The sequence below is a fragment of the Felis catus genome, chromosome A2 (genome assembly GCF_018350175.1).
Source record: "Felis catus isolate Fca126 chromosome A2, F.catus_Fca126_mat1.0, whole genome shotgun sequence".
In the NCBI taxonomy this organism is placed as follows: Eukaryota; Metazoa; Chordata; class Mammalia; order Carnivora; family Felidae; genus Felis; species Felis catus.
Window position 1 is genome coordinate 86,464,746 of NC_058369.1, and position 23,228 is coordinate 86,487,973.

Consider the following 23,228-nt stretch of genomic DNA (forward strand, 5'->3'; position numbering starts at 1 on the left):
TGAAATCCATGCTGGAGAGCTTCACCTTTATCCTGAAACTGGAGCTGCATTAAGAGGAAGGCTGGCAGGGGTGTGTTCTATGGAGGACGGAATAGGGGGTGTGGGTAGAGGAATCGGAGGCCCTGAGTATAGACTGAATATAAGCAGTGCTGTAATTTCTCAGAAATTGGACATTATGAATTTGGCTATGAAGAAGACAGGACAACATTGCCGGAAGAGCTATTTAGCATTTGGTGACTGACTGGACATGGGGTAGAGGGGAGACCGTAAATGAGAATCACAATCAGATTTCTCACTTTGTTGACCGGGTGAATAGTAGTGTTATTAAAAGGCCACTTGACTAGCATCCCTATTTTATCACAAACATGGAAATTCAGCCTTTTTAAATTTGGTTTGTTCTCACTGCAGTGTGTAAGTGTGGAAAGATAAGTACTGGCAGATGTAGATGTTAGTCCTGACACATACCCAACACTGGAAATACAAGCTGTCAACAATTCCAAGATGAAATTGTTATTAAATTAGTAAAATTTAAATTGATGAGCCCTAGTTTCCAAAAATTTCTCAGAGAAAAGCTAAATTGAAATGCAGGATATATATATATATATATATATATATATATATATATATATATATATATATTTATATATTTATATATGCATATATATATACATGTTATATATGCATATATATATATATACACATGTTATATATGCATATATATATATATATATATATACACACATATATATTAATAGGAACAAATACTTACATGTTTTTCTGCTTACTCCAGTAATTTTGGACAAGTTCATTTGTAAAGCCTGCATCCAGCAAGACTCTATTAATCAAATCCGTATTACCTAATATAGAAAAAGGATAGCCTCAATTACATCCACATAGTTTTTTCATTAGGATAATAATGAAACAAATATATTCTGTTAAAGCAATTTAGAGTGGATAATATTTCTATGAATTAACAACCATATCCAATATTAATTTTCTGCATGTTTTTGTTGTTCATCTTGACTCACAGTTTTCAGGCTATGGCCAGAATAGAAAAGCCAATTCGAAAAGAAAATTATTTTGTACATTTTTTCAAAAAGACATGTGAAGTATGTCAATCAAGAAACATGAAGGAAATAACCTTCCTCTCTCTCTTCTTTTTTATAGGTTAGAATGGCGATTCGAATCTATCATAATTGATGGACAATTTTATATGTAAATATAAAACTACATAATACAGTTTTTTCTTCGTTTGCTTTGGTGAAAGAACTGAGTAACTTAGCACGGACCAGCACTATTTCAAGGCTGGCTTTTGGAATCTGTCATTTCTGGAATAACCAGAGAACAAAATAGCCCAAGTTCAAAGGTCATGAAAGGGCAGATGGCAATGACCAAGGGTCAATTAATACATATTCTTAAACAAAAAAACTTCACCTTCTTTCCTTTCTCTTGGTCCTGTGTTTTAAGACCATGACACTGTGAATAACCTACACATACTAAAACTTCACATTTATGAAAAATTTTTATTTTATCCAGGTAAGGAATATGTGGTCTTACTTAATATCTATTACTGTAAAAGGTGAGGAGTAGACTGGAAAATATTTTAGTTGATTTTTTCAATTTAATATAACTTCCAGTTTTAAAGGATCAGTGCAATCCACAGTTTAGACTTCATTTTAGGAACTATTTTCATTATATTATGTCAGAAAATTAATCATTTTCACAAACAGTCCATTTGAAAAGTGAATGATGCAATTTAATTGCTGCAAATCGTTTTAGGTAAAAGAAATGAAATGATTATTCTAATTTGTGGTATAAATCACTCTTGCGAGCAATTTCACAATTTCATTCATATTTTAATTATACCGTAATTTTAAAACGTGTCTTGAAATATGGCCCCTGCTGCATATAATACACAAACAGGTTATCAGTACTGAGCTTTACCATTTTATACACATATAATCTCATTGTTAGAATAGTTCAAAAAAGCGGGAGCCGGGGAGGAGATACGAACACGCTGAAAGACTCTACAGCGTAAACATTTAGGTAATAAATGAACGTAAACAGTGAGAATTTTAATTTTAATGGTGGATTAAGTGCTTCCATAAGCACAATCAAAATCTCCCAAACCCCTTTAAAGGAAGCCACTGAGATTTCAATCACTGATACTTTTAGTTTTACATATTACTTGATAACATGACCTAAAATATGATTGAGAAAACTGCATTATGTAAAACTATCAGAGGAAAATATAAATTTTATAGCTGTTACCTTTTTATAATTAAATCTCACACTTCACATGGTTATCTAAGTACCACAAGCATCCTATTGGATCATAGGGGAGGTGGATAAAAAAACATGAAGTGAAATGACAGGGGAGAAGAGACAATATGGATATTAGCACTATGATACTGAAAGTACTTTTGTTTCAACATATTTATACTTGCCTAGGAGCTAGAGGCAACCAATTTATATTTTTATTAATTTTTCAATGCTTACTCATTTGTTTTGAGAGAGAAAGAGCGTGAGCAGGGGAGGGGCAGAGAGAGAATCTCAATCTGTACTGATAGTGCGGAGCCCAGTGTGGAGCTCGAACTCAGGAACCATGAGATCACGACCTGAGCCAAAATCAAGAGTCAAATGCTTAACAGACTGAGCCACCCAGGTGCCCATAGAGGCATCCAATTAAAGGAATAGTCAGCAATATTACACCAGTTCTTTCTTGGGAATCCTGTTATTTACTGAAAGGAAAAGAACAAGAACCATAACAATGGAAAGGCTCTGACTCAGAGTGAGCTGACAAGGAGTAGAAAGATTTGGAAACACTCCTATTCGGTCAGATCAGTGTAGACCTTCTCTACCCTGGCTGGTTTTCAGAGCAGCTAATTCTTGCTCTGGTAGCTAATGTTGATGATGCTAGGAAGTTACTTCTTTTTAGGAGATAAATTTTAATTTGTGAGACGCTTCAGTTCACTTCCTGTAACTGAGCAAGTGCCTTGTTTAACCCTTTCTGATAGAAAGGAAAAAGATTTTAAAGAAGAAAGAGAGGGAAGGGAGAAGGAGGAAAGGACAAAAAACTCAGTTATGGTTCCTTTTTTTAAAAACAAATTATATTTACTAAGGTAATTTTTGCCAGGCAGTTAATTTTCCTCTCATTTCCCATTTCCGGTACATCTCTTCCTGGTAGTGCTTTTTTTACAGGATATTTTTAGGAGGAAAACACAGTTCAGATTTTAAATGCTAAGAAACCATTAACCTCTAAAAAGTCTTCTACTACGAATGATGTAAATTTCTCTGAAAGAAATGTATTGGTTAAACACTAATTGTTAACATTTTTATTTATTCTAACTTATTTTACTTCATAAAGTGAAAAATGACAGAAGCATTTTTTTTACACTATAAAGTTAATGGTGATCAAAACAGAATGTCAGGATGAAAACAAACCACTGACTGACATATTTATACCTTGTTTTTATTGTCTTCATCTTAAAGCTGTTCATATAAATTGGAGGAAAGAGATAAATCTATAAATGCTGTATGTATTTCTCTATATGGCAAGAAAAATGCAATGAAAAACTTTCAAAATATCATAAAAATTAAGTTTCTTAAATTTGAAAGGATCAAAGGTAAAGGTGCCCTATTTACACTGAAACATTTGCAGGTATCTAATACTTGGCTTTGAAAATTTGATTTTACTTCACAGTGAAAGAAACATTCTTTAATACATAAAAGGCCAAACTGTTACATTTTACCACTAAAAAATTACAAAGTAAATAAATAAACCAGCATACCAACACACTGATCTGAACCAAGATTTGACTACTCTGGATATAACAATGGTGAAGCAATTATTATAAATTGGGTGTATACTTACAGGATGGGTTGTTTGGCGTTTTTCTGTCAATAAACTCATTGAAATTTAAAAGAAATTCGGTGTTATTATCTGATATCTTAAGGTCATTGCAGTAATCTCTGAAAAACAAAATATTGTAGGATATTAGCTGTGAAAGTCACAACTTTTTAAAAAGTACACAGCCTTTTATAGGAAGTGAAAACACTTTCTTTTACTACTTAAGTGACTCTGCAACCTGTTGAACAATACTTAGACTTAAGTAAAGGGTGAGTGGTGTACCTAATATTTATTAAGGACTAGCCCTGTGAACAATAGGTGCTCAATAAAGGTTAGCTTTCATTCTTAATTCACTATTCTTGCTTTATGTTGTATATTTGGAGTTTTCATATGGAAATTGAGAAATTTAAAAATATTATTCACTAAATATCAAGAAGAAACCCATTATGTTAACATTTTTATGAGAAATTGTTGTCTTTAAAAAATAACCTAGTAAACAAAAGTGGCAAATTTCTATTTGCCTATTTGCAAATCTCTTTAATCCCTGACTTAATAGAATATAACTTCAAATGAATCTGATTTTTGGGGGCCCCTGGGTGGCTCAGTCCGTTAAGTGTCAGACTTCAGCTCAGGTCATGATCTCACCGCTTGTGAGTTTGAGCCCCACGTCGGGCTCTGTGCTGACAGCTCAGAGCCTGGAGCCTGCTGGATTCTGTGTCTCGATATCTCTCTGCCCCTCCCCCACTCATACTTTGTCTCTTTCTCAAAAACAAACATTAAAAAAAAACGAATCTGATTTTGTAACATCATAAACTGATTATTGGAAAATTGGCTGATCTTCCAAATGATGACACATTTCATTATAAAACTGAAAATTCCCATTCAGTAATATCATCGCTGGTCTCGAACTCCTGGGAAACATTAGTTACAGAATCCCCAAATTCTTAATTTTGTTGCAAAGCACAGATTTTGTCATTAGCAACAGTCCATTGTTGTCTTTAAAGTGAAAGCCGTAGGTGATTGATTATTGACAAAATGTTTATCAAATACCCAAGGCATTCTGTCAAGTAAAATATTTCATGGAAAAAGAGCAAAGAACACCTATTTTAGCTCTAAATTTGATCACACAATACTTTTCTGTGAGACAGCCAAGCACTCGGGTATGCAGAACTTCCATTTTCATGTCACTGAATATAAAATGACATCTACTCAAGGGTAAAGGTTCAATAAAACTCATAATTTTTACTGCTTCCATCAAGGGTACTTTATAGTGAAACGGGCTTTTCCCTCACATGGGTGCCTGGCTATAAAGATTATGATGGCTACCAGCACCCTTGAGTGCCCACTGCCTTGATTTCGGCTAAGGTATCAGCTCATCACTGCTTATAGTGTCAGTGAAAATGTCAGCATGAAGAAAATGACAAACATCATTTCACAGTGCTACGAAAACACCTTTGACCTGGTGGGTTCTCTGAAAGGGCCTCTGGAACCCATGGGATTCTGAGAACCATACTTGGAGAACTGCTATCCTGGTTTGGAAATCGAGAACAAATATCAAGCAACATAAATGTGAGGCTGCCATTATTATAACGAGGTTCATACAACAGATGAAAAACAGTAAAATGTCAGAACTTCAAAAACAAACAAAAAAAAACCCACCAAACTTCTCATTTCATGGAAAATTTTAGTTTAGAGGCTTGGTTTAGAAAGGATGCATGACCTTTACTCATTTCATTATCGACAGAGCTAAAATGGACTTCTTCCCACAATTAGCATTTAATTATAGATATCACATAGTATTCTTTTTCATTCTATTTCATCTTTGAAATGCCTCGCTCATTTCTGATAAAGAGCAAAAATATTCCATGTTTTACACTTTTCATCCCTTTTTTCTTAAATTATTTTTAATGTTTATTTTTGAGACAGACAGGGTGTGAGTGGGGGAGGGGCAGAGAGAGACAAGTAGACACAGAATCTGAAGCAGGCTCCAGGCTCCGAGCTGTTAGCACTGAGCCTGACCCAGGGCTTGAACCCACAAACCGTGAGATCATGACTTGAGCTGAAGTCGATGCTTAACAGACTAAGCCATACCGGCGCCCCTGGACTTTTCATCCCTTTGACTGCATGTCTTTTAAAGATAGGAGGGGAGCCTGGGTGGCTCAGTCGGTTAAGCCTCTGACTTTGGCTCAGGACATGATCTTGCAGTTCGTGAGTTCAAGCCCCGGGACGGGCTCTGTGCTAACAGCTCGGAGCCTGGAGCCTGCTTCAGATTCTGTGTCTCCTCTTCTCTCTGCCTGTCAATAATAAATAAATGTTAAAAAATAAATTAAAAAAAAAATAAAGGTAGGAATAATGCTCCAAAAATTTATATTTTACTGAGAGGTACTGGATAGTCTTCTGAGATTGATCAGCATTTGATAATCAACACACATGCTCAGATGTTGAAAGAGCAAGGAAACTGCCTAATCTGCAAAATGGGATGATACTACTAATTTATTATAGAGTTCACTGGAGCAGTAAATATAATCATTCAGGTAAAAGGCTTACTTAACATGTTAGTTGTGGTGGATATTCACTGGTTTGTCCCACAAACTCTAACATTTCTTCCCTTCTCTCATATAGACTCCATCCCTAAACACACGGGCACATTCTGCTCTTTCAGCCATCCCACAAGAATGGTACACATGTTAATCCTTGCTGAAGTGAACAATCATTTTGTACAAATTGGGAACCGGAACTAAAAGATATGTTTATCTTCCCTGTGAGTACAGGGACTTCTACCATATTTTCCACATTATCTAACAGTAAAGCTCAGAAAGTCAGTCTGTGTGGCCTCCTAGTCAATATTTGGGAGAGATGAATGAAGAAGCTTCCTAGAGACAAAACACAGAACTGAGATGGAATGAGAGTCTTATCAATATGGCACATCTAATTTCAAACTCTTCTTATTCTGTTCTTTTATATTCTCCTTTCTAGCTAAAACTGGTTTTAGCAGTTTAAGACGCTCAGTTACTTATCTTGACAAGTGGTAAGATTGCAGGTATTATTAATAATGATTTTTTAAATATTCTTTACATATTTATAGATTCTACAGGCACCAAATGTATTTATTCAGCACCTACTCTGTGTCAGGCAATGGATGTGATGTTGGGTACTGAATAGTAGATAAGTCAAATAGATTGAGTTGTGGCTTTTTTGGGGGAAAGTAAATAACATTAAATGGGCCAGGAAAGGAAGTATAGTATTCTATAAAGCAGTCAGCAAAGATGTCTGTCTAATCCAGTGAAAATGGGTAAGGAATTCCTAGATCAAGGAGCTTTGAAGTTGGGGTTTGGGAAGGGGTGGGGTGTGTCTAAGTACAGTCCAAAAAGAGAAGAGAAAATTAGAGGAGAAGAGGAAAAAAAACAGCACATGTAGGAACTGAGAGAAGTTTAGTGTGGTTGGAATTTAAAGCAGAGGTTGGCCAACTGTTTGCTGAAGGGCCAGATAATAAATGATTCAGACTCTATGGGTTATGAGATCTATACCACAACTAATCAATTCTGCCTTTGTAGTGAAAGCAGCCACAGACAATTCATCATCCAACAAGTATGGCTGTGTTCTAATAAAACTTTGTATAAAGCAGGCAGTCTATAGGCTGTAATTTGATGGCCCCGGATTTAGTAGAGTCTAAGGACCACACTGTTAACTGGGACCTAGTAAGAACAGTTTAAAGCTGTGATATAAAGTACAGATTATCACCAGGACACTACTGAGCTACTGGTTCATATTTAGCAGACAAGAAACATAATTTTATTCACATTCTAGAAACTCTCTCTAGTTACAGAAATGAGACCAGACTGGAAGGAAAGGGGGATTTGGAGAAGTCGGGAGATTAAGTAGGAAGCAGCTGCACCAGTTTAAGTAAAGAGAAAGCACGGGCCTGAATGAAAACAAAGGCAGCAGAGTTTGGCAGATATACTTGATACTGTGAAATAAATTCTGTTTGACAAGACTTGGTGACTGATTAAAAGTTAGACACAAAGGGAAGGAAGCAAAGACAAATGCTTAGGAGACACTGACTTTGAAACACATTGAAGAGATAGTCCTGTTGTCTTCCATACACAGGAATGTCTCAAATTGTGTAGGTAGACAATGTTTGATCCTATCTTGTAATGTAATGCCAATAAACCACATATTATGTCTGTTTTGTTTCTAGGCATCATGGCCATCTTGTGGATTTCAAAAGCATTGCCCCAAACTACAGACATCGGATAGATGGGTGGTATGTCTATAGACACAGAATAAGAGACCTTAAGCTAGCACCTTCATGTAAGTGATCTGCAGAAGAAAAGAAGCTCATTAAAGAGACTGAATATGCAGCCGAGGGAGGGAGGAAGAAAATCAGAACAGCAAGAGGAGGCAAAGAGTACTCAAGAATTGTGGGATGGGCAGTATCAAACACTGAAGGAAATGCAAGGAGGAGAATCTCATGAAGCCAAGAATATGCTTTATTAACAGAGATGTACCTTATATGTATTCCCCATTTTCAAGAAGGACCAAAAATTCAGGTATCCTTAGGATTACATAAAAATTAGTGTGAGGGGTGCCTGGGTGGCTCAGTTGGTTAAGCGTCTGATTTTGGTTCAGGTCATGATCTCATGGTTTGTGAGTTCGAGCCCGACGTCAGGCTCTGTGTTGACAGCTCAAAGTGTGGAGCCTGCTTCAGATGGTCTCTCTCCCTTTGCTCCTCCCCTGTTCTCACTCTGTCTCTCTCTTTCTCTCAAAAATAAAGAAACAGTAAAATAAATCTTTAAAAATATTAGTCTGAGTTACTCTTTAATTTTATGAGCTGTCTGTGGGTTCTTACAGTAATTTCTTTAAGAAGTATAAAATGTAAGAAATTAGTAATACACGATTCTGAATGTATGTTCTTCAATAGTTTAGCTTAGATTAATAGAATTATGTTAATTTGAATATTATTTTATGTGCCTGCTACAGAGTGTGAATCAAGAGCTAAGGAAAGACAAAAAACAAAGCTGGAGGCATCACAATTCTCAACTTCAAGTCATATTATAAACCTGTAGTAATCAAAACAGTACGGTACTGGCACACAGACAAATAGATCAATAGAAAAGAATAGAAAACACAGAAATAAACCCACAACTATATGGCCAATTAATCTTCAACAGAGCAGGACAGAACATCAAATGGAAACAAGACAGTCGCCTCAGCAAACGGCGTTTGGAAAACTGAACCACTTTCTTACACCATACATAAAACTAAATTCAAAAATGTATGAAAGACCTAAATGTGAGACATGAAACCATAAATATCCTAGAAGAGAACACAGGCAGTAACCTCTTTAACATGGCCCTAGCAACTTCTTTCTAGATAGGTCTCCTGAAGCAAGGGAAACAAAAGCAAAAATAAACTACTGGGACTTCACCAAAATAAAAAGCCTCTGCACAGTGACGGGAGCAATCAACAAAACTAAAAGGTAACCTACAGAATGGCAGAAGATACAATTACTGATATAATTCAACACCTCCCAAAATGAATAATCCAGTTAAAAAATGGGCAGAAGACATAAGTAGACATTTTTTCCAAAGAAGACATTCAGATGGCCAATAGACACATGAAAAGATATTCAATATTACTCATGATCAGGGAAATGCAAATCAAAACTACAATGAGATATGACCTCACACCTATCAGAATGGCTAAAATCAACAACAAAAGAAACAACAGGTGTCGGTGAGGATGTGGAGAAAGGGGAACCTTCTTACACTGTTGGTGGGAAAACTAATTAGTGCAGACATCTGGAAAAGAGTATGGAGGTTCCTCAAAAATTTAAAAATAGAGCTACCCTACAACCCAGCAATTGCATTACTAGTTATTTACCAAAAGAATTCAAAAATACTCATTCAAAGGGATACACTCACCCCAATTTTTACTGCAGCATTATCTACAATAGTCAAATTATAGAAACAGCTGAAGTGTCCTTCGGCTGATGAATGGATGAAGAAGACGTGGTACATACAGACAAGAGATTAGTCATAAAAAAGAATGAAATCTCATTTGAAACATGGATGGAGCTGAAGAGTATTATGCTAAGCAAAATAAATTCACTAGAGAAAGACAAATACCCTATGATTTCATTCTTATGTGGAATTTAAGAAACAAAGGATGAAAAAAGAGAGAGAGAAACCAACCAAGAGACTCTTAAGTATAGAGAAAAAAACTGATGGTTACTAGAAGGGAGATGGGCGGGGGAATGATTCAAATAGATGATGGGGATTACAGAGTAATCTACATCATGTACAGTGTGTTTGTGTGTGTACTCACAAATGCAAATACCCAGCTCTTCATTATTGATGGATACACTGTTATTTCTAATAAGAGCAAAGTCTACATCTGTCTTATTCACTAGTGTATGCCTGAATCACAACACTGCTTAGCCTACAGTAGTTGCTTACTGAGCGAATGAATGAATAGAATGAATAGAATACTGTTGCAGTTTTAAATTATTGCTTCCCTTGGCTTCATAATTTGGCATGGGTCTGACTCAGAACTGTTACCAAAGACTTACCTATCCACACAAGGTATAGCAAATAATAAAACAAAACCAACCTTGGTGCTATGAATGTGTAGCCAGATTCTTCAAAATTATCCGGCTTCAGTGTTTCTGAATCTGCAAAGATAACATTACAGGATTAGATAAGCAATCCACAATATGCATCCTGAGTTTCTATGATAATATGAAGATAGTAGAATGATTACCTATTAAGGGGGGGGGGGGAGGGTGGTGGTGAAGTACTTATACCCTAAATTGAAACACATCAATGAATGTAAAGGTTCTCAATACTTCATAATATAATTGCAAAATACATTTTAACTCCATAACACAAATCACACCAGTTATATCAGAAAAAAATGCTGTCTTAAAAGTTTCCCATTTACTCACCCTACAGTAACCAATCTCTTATATCAATGTTGCTTCAGAGTCATTTCATTTAAAATGTCAACGTAAATTTTTTATCAATATTATGGTAAAGGAAATGATTTCAATAAACTCATCAATGTCTTTAGTGAATTAGTAACATTTTTCATATTAGATGTAAATTAGTAAGAGGAAGCATACAAACACACAAGTATTTACGCCTCAGAAAAAAACCTGAATGTGAAATAGGTTGCATATGAAAACACAAGCATATTCTTTCCCCCTTTTTTGCCGCTAAGGTTTGAGCGATCATGGAGGAAAATCTGGCAGATGAGAAGCACAGAGGATAATATCCAATAGGAACGGAAATATCAGTGGATATGTCAAGTGTACTAAACAAAGAAATTGAGCAACAAGAAAATACTTGCCCTTCATTTTGCCCTTTTTTGCTGTGAAAATCCATCAGAAAGAGAAAGCAGGGAAACAAAAAAAAAAAGAGGGTAAAGCAAAGGGGGTCACAAACAATATTTTATTCAATGACTTTCTTGAATAAAAATATTGTGCATAGATCAAAGGTTTATTTATGTACAGCTGTAGTCTGGGAAAAAAAAAGACATCTTTTGAAGACTGGAAGGTATATCCTGTCAGTTACTACTAGAGCATCCTCTCTGTACTGTGGTTATTTCAAGGGTCTAGTTTGCAAAGTGTTTAGCGCGGGTGCAATACCGGTGATGTTACCCTCTATTCAGAAGCATTTACCAAACATCAAAGACCAACTAGTCATCCCGTCATTTATAAAGTGAAGTACTAGCTCATGCAAAGTTGCTGGTTGTCAAAAGACCATCATATCTATCTATCTATCAAGTGAAAGTGTAAATATAAAGGTATAAATTAGCATAACGAGGGCGAGGATCGCAGAAAGCAAAAGAGAACTGACAAGGGAATGAAAGAAACAGTAGTTTACTTCAGGTCAGATGTAAAAGGTATATATACACATAATGCTTTTTTACTTATCACAACAGCGAATTTAAATTAGTAGTAGTAAGTGATGTGCAAAGGATATGATGGTCATTTTACTTTACTAAATGTAGTTACCCCAAACAAAGATTAATAAGGACTTTAAATATGCACTAATGTTAATAGTTACTCCACATTCCAAATGATGCTTTAAAAAAATAATTCATTTGAGCTACTGAAGACATTAATTTAGATTATGAGAAGGAAGTTAATTGCCAAGCCAAAGACCAATGCAATTTCATTTATTCAAACAAAGTAGATGTGGAGCACAATATTATTCTTGCCAAATGCAAAAAAAAAAAAAAAAAAAAGAAAGAAAGAAAAAGAAAAAAGAATAAAAAAAGATAAAGCCTTATTAGCACAGTGCCATGAGTAGAGACTATGCGATGCGAAACATTTTGCACCAGCTAGCAGACCCTCCAAATGACAGCGACAGAGGACACAGCACGGCAATGATTCTATGAGCACAAAGCAAGGCAGGGTAGGATGGTGGGGATGCCAGTGAGACTGGGTACCTGCTCATATTCTATCCACGTAGAATATTTCTTGTTCCTTGCATGTTTGGAATGGGTTAGAATCATTGCTGTAGATTTGGTAGTAACACCTACTAAAATGTATAGGCCTTGGGTATTCTAAAATCTAGAGAGATTTATACATCTGATACTACGAGATAAATAGACTCTGGGGTCGCTTTCATAGTACTTACATCTGGCCTGAGTTATTGTCTCTTCTATTTTGGCTTTTATATAGTAAAAACTGTAGGTTGGTAATACCAAGGCCAAACTGCAATAGAAACAAGAGAAGCATAAACACAAACAAACAACTTAAAAAAAAAAAAAAAGACACATCCAGTTAATGGAAAATCCAAAGATCTTCCTCATGGGAAAGAAGAGACATATTACTGTGACAGGAAAACGCATTCAGTAAGTAGAGTACTTAATTCGGTCTTGCCATCCAGGGTCATCCAGTTCTCTATCTCGTAGGGAATCAGAAGAGACACCAAGGAAAATAAGCTACTAAATGTGCCCATGAATTCACCGAGAAAGAAATGTGATGTGTACTGTATTTTCAGAAAAGTGTACTGAAATACTTCAAGTGTTGAAAAAGAATATTAAGGTTATGTTTAAAGAAAATAAATATTACACTAACTGCATACCCTTTCATGAAATATGCATTATGTTAGAGTGCTCTGTAGCAAACATCCACCATTTAACAATCATAAATGGTATTATCATTTTTACTACACAGTGCATAAACCCATCTGAAATATACCCCTTTGAGGGGTGAAATACTGACCATTTAAGACTCTAGTCTTTAGGCAAATTCCCCAGTGTCTGCTGATAAGAAAATTCAGATTAATTCCTAGCACTAAGAAAGGCTGCCTGCTCATCCTATTGGTTCTTCCTACAGAATATAAAAGGGGTCAGAATATTTGCACAGTATGCAGTTGCAAATAACACAACTGCATATGTGTAATTCTTCCACCCCTGAAATGGCTAATATATTTGTGTAGGACATAACTAATGATTCCACATCCACATTTACAGTTGCGAATAACCTTTGCTATGCTTTAGTACAGAAGGAAACTTAAGAACTAAGGGTGCAAAAAAATGAAGGTACAGGAAGATTCCCTGACCTAAGTATTTTCAAAAAGTGATGCGTGATTAATGTGACCAAGTGACTCATTTAGCACTCATTTTTAATACTTAATCTAAAATTTAGCAATGCACAGGAAAAGGTGTGCATTTCTAGGCTTCTGAGTATTTACATGTACTTGCAGATCTTAAGTCACTAAAGCCGCATGTTTCCCAAGCTTTTGAGAATGTGCAACTCTAATCTCATTATCTGCTTTTTTTTTATGGACAGTACAGAAGAGGACAAAATATAAAATTCCAGGTTTTCCTTCTTATGAAAATATATGTTAAAAATACAAAGGGGAAAAAAAGCAAGGGTTTATTTCCTACAATTTATTTTTGCAGTCAAGATAGCAAAATGAGTGGATGCTTGTTACCTCCAATTCCCAAATCTTTCTCCTTCATTAAGTAATTCATAGACTATCCTTATGGGGAAAGGTCAGAGAAATAAAATGTTATGTAGATTTAATGAAAATCTCCCCATTCATTTTATAGGTAACTTCCTTTAAGTGGAGGGAGAGATTAAAATTAAAATAAGCAGTGAAATTAGTCTGAAAGCAAGATGACCTTTCATGATTCACTTGCCATTTATAAAATGTAGAGTAGAATTACTGAGCATTTGAAGATTGTCTCCTACAAATTCCTCTCAAGGGAAATTAGGACATTTTTATTGCTCCATCAGCATTTATTGCTAAGAGAAACTTCTAATTAAAACCGATAACGTTATATCATGTGGCTGCTGCAGTGTCACTCTCTAAGCTTGGGTTACATCTCATGTACCATAAAAATAGTGTTGAAACTCCTGAGGAACACAGGAGAAGTTTTAAAATTGACATATCAAATATACATTTTATTGGCCTGCATGTCTCAGGTTGTTATTAAGAGCTACACCTCATTTTATAGAAAAATAGTTACACTTTATTTATTTCCATCTCAAGGCAACGGTTATTTCTTCAACCTATAGCCGATAAGATCTTTACCAACATTTTGAGTCAATGATGTTGTCATATGCAGTGTTTGCTGTCTCCCTCCATATAAAATCAACAGACCAAGGCTGCTTTATTTTCTCCTAGGGATTAAAACCTAATAAAGCCAGCAGCCACCAGGTGGATGATAGAGCCCACGCAATATTTTTGTGACTCACATAAACATGGTTAACAGAGTTAAATGGAATGTAACGTACTTTTCATCTCAATCATTTGTCTCTACGAAACTAAATTCATCATTAAAAAAAAAAAGCATTCTATTAGAATCATTACTTACTATATTTCAAAGTGTAATACCTAAATTACAACAAAGCTTAAGAAGGCATAAATCACTACATGAAATTTGGTACTTCATTCAGTAAATCAAAACATGCCAATTTCCCCCTCCCCCTCTTTATATAGATGTTATATTTTGTTCTCCATCATTGTTTGTGAATTTATTTGTACAGCGATTCAAGAGAAGCACTTGTAATGAAAATAGACCGAATCTGGCCCAAAGACGTAGATTTGGGCAGCAAATGTTTGGAAAATGTGACAAAGTGGGAAAGGTGGGGCCAGAGAACAGTGACTCCATGAGGAGGGTGGTGAGAGGCATGACAGGCAGGCTCTCTGGGATAGAAACATGAGGTGAGAATATCTGCCTTGGAAATCCAGATTTAAGTTGGAGTAAAATGGGAAGAGAATAAATGTTTGTGAACAAGGAGCAACATACTCAGAATTGGGGTATCAATCTGGCCACGTTTGGTCCCATCACGGTCTGTGGGAGGGTAAGGGTATGCATGTAGGGGGCATTTGTGAGACTGTTACAAACACATTTAAACAAATTATAATGACTAAAATACTCTCAAAGTGTAATTATGACTGCCATCATTGTTGACTCATTGTCAGGGTTAAAGAGATCAAGTTTTTCTAACTTAAAATTTGTTCGTGTAAGAAAAAAAGGAAGAGAGCACACTCCCACACAGTGAAGAGGAGATAAACTGAAGGATCAGGTGCTAAAAAAATCATCTATCTCAACGCTATTGGAGTGTGCTCCACAGACCTGGCTCATTTGCAAACTATTCCCAGCTCAGGACCAGTTAAGTAGAGAAATTGAGAGTAAACATTTAGAAAACTTTTCAGTAATTTGACAGACTAATTTTATGTCTGTAAAATCTATTAATAAAAACTTCAAGCTTGAATTTTAAAACCTTCTTAAAAGTTGACTTAATAAATAATTTTTGTTTTGTTCTACATAAGTGTGGGTATGTCAAAAATAGCATCAGAAACAGTGATCTATGTGACTGTACAGTGAGCCAGGAATTGAAATCTTATAGGACTGAGAGGAAGATGATCTAAGATTCAGAGAGAGGGATTTTAGGGAAGAGAGAATGAGTAACAAGGAAATATCCATAACAACCTCAGGATTATGAGCCTGTAGGATGTAGGACCACAGGGAAAGCCATGACCTCAGAGAAGAGTTACACCAAGAAAGCGAAGGAAATGCTCAGCGAGTGAAGAATGGAGAATTTTCAAGACACTACAGGGTATTAGTCTGTCCAATTTTCCAACGCTCAGTCCATTGGTGTGATCGGGATATTACAGACTTGTCACTAGGGAAGGTAAATTACCAACTGAGCATTTTATATCAGATCATACTATGAGGTGGTTTTATATTTAGGTTAATTTGCAAAAGGTAAGTAATGTAAACTAACTGAATTTAAATGAGGAAATCAGCGGAAGTGATGACTACAAATGACTAGGGCATTTTGTCAACATGTATTATTGCTAACAGCAATATATACAAATAAATCAAATAGATTTATATCACATATGTGTTCATTTCCAAATTTTATATTCCTAGCTTTTTTCCATCTTTTCCATTTTGAAAAATCAGAAGCTCTAATTTTAATACATTTCTGCATTGGAAAAAATAACTTTTCTGCTTTAATTACAATGAAAATGGTTTATGAAAATGCAAGGACTTAATATTCATCTATTATGAAAATTGCTACTAAAAATAGGTGAAAGACACAGAACTGAATACTCTGGTATACGATACATATTTAAATCCAGTTAATTACCTGTAATCTGTGCCATTCACAGGAGTCCATGTATATGTCCTGTTCCCTTTGTCAATGTATCTCTAGAAAAAAAGTTTGATATGGTTGTTATCACCTTATAAATTCTATGTGAGTTCATATAAAAAGCAGAACGCTAAAATCTATTTATAAATACTGTGGTCATTCCAAACCTTCCTTCACAAACGTCTGCTCTAGTCTACATTTATTTGTTCTGTTATGGGTGTGTGTGTGTGTGTGTGTGTGTGTGTGTGTGTAAAGCAAAATTTTAGCACAAACATAAACATCTGCATCATAACTTTTAAGTATTTTTAGTGCAAAATATTAGTAATTCATGCTGAATTATAAACATCAAAACATTGGAAACATTTTCTAAAATACAATTTTAATAATAAAATAGGACTAGGATATGTTAAAGAAGCCTCAGATATTTCCATACTAGACAGCATTTATAAGAAACTGGTAGTATCAGGACATCAATGTACTGTTTGTACATCCAAATATATGATTAGGATATTATCATTCTTATTAAGCCATTATTACAGTATTTAGCATAAGAGACGAATTACTTAGTACCACTGAAGGTTAGAAAAAAAATGAAATCCACCAGGGAAAGGAAGTACAGAGCAAAATAACTTGATGGATATAGAATCGTTATGAACTATGGTCACTATGGAATACTAGTAAAGAAATTATCATTCTTTCTTCCATTAGGTATAGTGATGGCTATTATGCATCTTTACATTTGTTTTAGTTATCTCCAGCTTTATTATCCTCATAAGAACAGTAATATTCACTGAAATGTTACTTGGTGTTCGGCAATACACTAATCACTTTAAAATCACTGTCGAATTTAACTGACCGCTGGACTAAATGCTATTATTTTCTATAATTTATTGATGAAATGAAAGTATCTAAGTCTTAAAACTTAATTTGGGAAAATAAAGTAAATGTATAATGCCAGATTCATTTTGTAACAACCATTCATGTTGTCTCCATACATCAAATATTCCTATGATTTACTGTATGTGTGTAGAGGACAGAGGCAGGAAGAACAGGAATTATGAGGTTTTTAGACTAGTAAAATTCTTAAAAAAAATAATGTTCACATATTTCATATTACTCATAAAAAATATGGCAAAAAATATGGCAAACTAGGAAAATATCAAGGTGACCCAAAACAAACAAAATTAATGTATAACTTGAGGATAGAATGTGTAGGTCAAAGAGTTCTCGTTGGCAGAACAACAGGGAAAAGTTGGCACAATTGTTGAATGGTTTACATCTTTCCTCGAGGAGTAAGCGCGTTACGAGTATGGCTAAAGTCTAAGTAAAGAGAATCGACGTTTCAACAATGACTGCAATTGATATATACGTCCTCCTGTCTTCTGGTACTGGGGACTCCTAACGGTATTAAGTGAGAAAAGCCACCTGCTAATGAATGATCCCATTTGGATCCTAGCTCCACCCTAGACAAAGATCTGCTGAGGAATTCAAGAAATGTATACATTTAAAAAGGATAACAATGTGAGGAAAAGGATGTAAGTTATATACATACACTTAAATTTCCAGGCTCCAAAGCCTCTGGATTCCATATATTTTTTAAATAGTCAAATATGTGAATGTCTGTGTATTTACTCCACATGTGACTGATAATGGATAGACACACTGCTCATATACATAGTTCCTCCACATCAGTATCAAACAATATGAGTTTATTACTTATTTGTACCGGTGATTTATGGGTGTACTTGGGTTATCTCTTGATTTAGTTTCAGATTTAAATGCAAGGCAATCATAAAGTGCATAAATAGTGATGGAAGATACACCAAAAAAAAAAAGTAAATAATTAAAACACCAAACAAAATAATATATGGAACCCAACAATTAGAAGATCTGCATGTAGAAATCATATAACACAGCTATTACATATTTTCTTCAATTCTGCATGATGAAATGGCTAAGAACATGGCACAACATTAAATTGTGTTCTATTTCCTAAGATGATAAAAAAATGGAGACATGAAATATAATTTTCAAGAATATATTGTTATTAATGTAAAACATCAAGAAACTTAAAGCAACATGCTTTAGAAAAATTAAAAAGAGTTAAAAATATTATTAAAAATACTCTTCCAGCAAAGACCTTAAAAAATGTTTACTTGAGACATCTCTGTTTTATAAATACTGCTTTCATACAAAAGACAAACTACCAATATAATTATGTATATATATGTTTTGTTTAAGAATGAGCCTGACTTAATCCTTACCTCATCTTGAGATTTAACCAGAGTTCTGAATGTTTTTTCTCCACTTTCTCCATCGATCATTTTATTTCGAATCTAAGGGAAGATGAAAGAATCACTTTATTGCACGTAATCAAGTGACTACCATAATACGATTATTAAAGTATCGATATTTCAAGGTTTATACCTTATTTTACAAGAGACTGAATAAAAATAGGCTGGTTGTACCAGTCATTGTAGTTTTCTCTGGGAATATTCTTTTAAAAAGTTACCACATTCTTTTAAGTTACCACGTTACAGTCATTTTACATATTTTAAAATAATAAAGGTATCCTTAATTGTCTTCAGCCACCCCTTAATTTTTAAAATACAACTAATGAAAGAATAGTCGATTACTTTATGAGACTGATTGTGAGATGTAATAGGTTAAATAATATTATTAAAGTCACTCAGCGGCATCAGAGTCCCAACGACCATGCTCTTTATTATTACATGATCCTGTTCTATCACCTGAAAACACTTTATAACAAACATTCATTAATCGCCTAAGACATCCCAGCACTATGTCTTGGTCTTGGGTAATAATAACGAATAATTACATTCTATTGTTCTACAATGAGGGAGTCAATGTGTAAAACGCGTAAAGCAAGTGCCTATTAAAACACACCATGACAAATTCTCAAAGAAATATGGTGGCCTTTGCATAGATGAGAGGAGAAGTTAATCCATATAAAAGAATCTTAAAAATCTTTGCTCTGAAGTGCAAAAGCCGGATCCAAATGCTGGTCCTGCTACTTACTGGCTGATTAATGAGACAAGCTGTTTAACCTCTCTGGACCTAAAACCTATCCTCAGTTCAACAAATAAAGATAATATAATAATAGTATCTATTTCAAAGGCTGTTGAGAATCCATGACTGACACATATTATGTACTTAATAAATATTATTATTAGTTATCCTTATTATTAAGGAAGACCCTCTCAGAGGAAATGGCATGCAGTTTTAGTTTTGAAATAAAATAGAAATGTTTCTGGCTTAAATATACAAAGACAAACATGGCTGCTTTGCCCTTCACATCGCTCACTGGGTGGCTGGATGGTTAGATTCCCTCCAACTTTTCTTTTAGCTCTGTAGCAATGTCCTCCATCTCTGCGATGTTTATTGCAATTTGTAAGTTTTATTTGTATTGAAATACTTAAAATACCTCTAACTATGGGATAAGAAAAAAAGAAACTAATGTCACACCCAACTAAAAATACTCATTCCTTTTCATATGATCATTTGCATAAGAGAGCCCACCCCTAGAAATTGTAAAGACAAACAACATTCACCATTGTGTGGACAGGATCTAGGAGAGAAGATAACACAATGACGCGGCTCAACAGATACTGTGGAATGAATGAACCCCAGGATCTGACCTGATCAGGCACACACTCACCTCCACCTTAATGTCATTCTCTAATTCTGCATCAAGGAAATCCAAAGTTACTGGCTCCTGAGATTTGGGGTTCTACAGAGAAAATAATAATAATTAAGCATATATGACATTGAAAACTGATGTTGTATGTAAACAGTTCAATGTATATTCAAACACAAAAATAATTACATACAAGTTACTTACCTAAGGTGTATTAAACGGCTGACAAAACAGTTATACAAAGATATATTGTTTTGCATACATGTATTTTAAGATAATAATAGAGTAGGAGCTTGAGCTTCAGTGAAGCAAGAAAATTTTAATTTGCCACCAACTGAAGACAGTCTCATTTCGAGTGGCATGTTAGATACTACATTTATAATTACAAGTTCCATGTGAATATGACAATCAAAGATCTACTTGAAACTTTTTTCCTTTAAATAGGATGGGAAAGGAACAAAATGAAGCCACGTGGATAACATACTTGGCAATAAGACAAAGGTAACATCTAAGTGATATACGTTTCTTTCCTTGTGTTCTATAAAAAGTAAGAAATGAGGGAAAATGTTTTAAAAACTAACTTTGAATTTGCTAAGTAAAACTAACTATTCTAAACATACTCTTCTTAAGATGCATAAAGATGCAAGTTTGCTTTATATATTTGAATCTTAGAAATTTTACACTTGAATTTAATAAATTAAGTAAATTTTATAAGATAAAATATGTGGTCAAGTCATAAGGACTTTAATAAAGATTACCTATTGTAATTAAAATCTAACTAGAATATTAATCCTTGGGTTCACTAGATATGGTTTTCGCTTTAATGTCTCCTACTGCTTCTTCTTGCTGGTGTGAATAAGTAAAATTAACTGTGGAATAAGGCATACTCTTTATTTCTATAACTATGTCAAATAAAACTGTTAGCTTGGCAAGTTTACCTCATATGACGTTTAAAAATTTTCTCAATCATAAAATGAAGACTTATTTAGCTATTTGATTAAAAAATACACTGATTATTTTATAACAATGCTAAGAATGTAACGTGCCATAATAGATTATCAAAGTTTGTTCGAATAATCAAATCATAATAGGTGTCGATAATTTTACAACTAAATGATTTTAGAAACTGGATTTTTAATTTGGACTAAAATAAATACCACCAAAATGTGATAATTAATTAGATAGAAGTAATACATACAAATTATGCTGTATTAGTGCAAGGTCACTGGAATTTTAGTGATTTCAGATTCACAGGCTCTTCCAAAATACATTCAGATTATCACTATTTTATTTATTTTTTATTTTTTTGGACCATCAATTGAACGAGATTATCACTATTTTAATTAAACACTGTTTGGACTGACTACCCAAAATAATAACAATAATTCAAATAAATTAAATAAACACTAACTTTAATGCTGAATGACATTATATATGGCATGCATTCATTTTATAATTATGACAAAAATGCTTTCTTTCAAGATATAACTCCATTTAAATGATGACAGTTTATGATTCCTATGGGTTTTGATGAATGGATACTCTTAAAGGCAAATTAAAACAATAATCTCAACTGTGTCTCATGCTTTCATTTAAAAAATATTCACTGCTCATGAGCTTGATGTCTGGAATCAGAAGATTCTAGAATATTACAAATGACTATTAGACTGCTTAATAGGTGATAATACTGACCATTGTTTGGATAGCAATATATTGCCTCAGAAGCAAATATTCATTTGAAATGTAACATAATTCATAAAGATAAAAAAATCAATATTGAAAATAATTTTAATCCTTTGTTTAAAAAAATGAACCAAGAATGTCACTAACAAAAGGATACTCTAAATTGGACAATATAATTCAGAATTGCTTCTTTAAAGTTCCCTGAAATAAATCCTCTTCACACAAACACCATAACAGCATTAAAAATTTAACATACTCACTGCAAAACAAAGTCAACATAATCAAAATGATAAAATATAAACATAAATAAGAATATTATCTTACATGCAATGGATAATGCATAGCATGACCAGACCCAAACAGCATGCATGGCGGAGGCATTATCGGGAAGAATTGGCAATATGAAGATCATGTCCCAATCCAACATATAAAGACACAGAGAAGAAAATGAAATCGTAAAAGCAAAATGTCAATGCAAAACTTGTACTTTTTAAATGGCAATCTAGCTGACCATTTTTAAAAGACCCATCATAGGCACAATGATTGAAAAATTCAAAAGCAGAAATTTATAATAAAAAAGCACCAAGTGAATTTTGAGAACTGGAATCCAGTCCCTTCATTCCTAATGCTTTTGTTTGATATTTTAAATATATAACACTTTTCATGTGTAAAATTTTAGTATCAGCTGACATAAAGACAACACCATTTGTAGAACTAAAAGGCAGAATGCCTTTAAACAGATTTTAAATAGAAATAATTAGTGCTTAGGATGATTAAAAATATTACATAGTTCAAAAAATATTCCTAAAATTCTAAAGTCTTGGATGGTTGCTAGTTTGCCATTTGAGGTTTCCTTAGAAAGAAAGTAAAAATAAAACAAACCATTTTTCAGGTTGTTTATTTTCAAATTATATTATAACATTTACATGCAACATTTGAAAGTACTGTAAAAATGAAAATTTGCTAGGATATACATGAATGCAAAAAGTATAACTTAAGATAATACACAAAAAGAAGCATGCAAGGAGAGTAACAGGAGACAATTTAATAAATCAAGAAAAGACACTAATTTCATTTTAACCTCTACAGGAGTCATAAAAGATATGAAGACTGATGCAACAACATGAAGTTCAGATTGCACAGAGTTCTAGAGCTAGAAGAAAATTGAAGCTTCTTTTAATCCAGTGGCTCTGCAACTTTAGAACAACCTGGAAAGCTTGAAATACTATTCATTAACTTGGGTCCCATCCCTGGTCACATTAGTTCAGAATTTTCAGGAGATGGAGCTGTAGATCAATATATATATTTAATTTCCTAGGGGAATATATCACGTAGGTTAAAAAGCAATTATTCAGGGGCGCCTGGGTGGCTCAGTCGGTTGGGCGTCCGACTTCGGCTCAAGTCATGATCTC

General features: G+C 34.2%; 1 protein-coding gene across 11 annotated transcripts in view; it reads right to left on the reverse strand.

Moving 5' to 3' along the window:
- CACNA2D1 (calcium voltage-gated channel auxiliary subunit alpha2delta 1) overlaps positions 1 to 23,228 on the reverse strand; it is a 496,078-nt gene that overhangs the window by 35,112 nt on the left and 437,738 nt on the right. For 4 of the 11 annotated variants that reach the window (XM_019825390.3, XM_011280348.4, XM_011280350.4 and 1 more), the window contains 8 exons: positions 20,155 to 20,226; positions 18,740 to 18,811; positions 16,473 to 16,534; positions 12,496 to 12,572; positions 11,201 to 11,221; positions 10,463 to 10,523; positions 3,875 to 3,972; positions 770 to 857 (listed from right to left, as the gene is read on the reverse strand). In XM_019825390.3, coding sequence (XP_019680949.1) covers positions 770 to 857; positions 3,875 to 3,972; positions 10,463 to 10,523; positions 11,201 to 11,221; positions 12,496 to 12,572; positions 16,473 to 16,534; positions 18,740 to 18,811; positions 20,155 to 20,226 — 551 coding nt within the window. Of the gene's footprint in view, positions 1 to 769; positions 858 to 3,874; positions 3,973 to 10,462; positions 10,524 to 11,200; positions 11,222 to 12,495; positions 12,573 to 16,472; positions 16,535 to 18,739; positions 18,812 to 20,154; positions 20,227 to 22,140; positions 22,238 to 23,228 lie in introns of those variants that run through there. The other 7 variants (XM_045052315.1, XM_011280351.4, XM_011280349.4 and 4 more) reach the window with 5 other exon arrangements.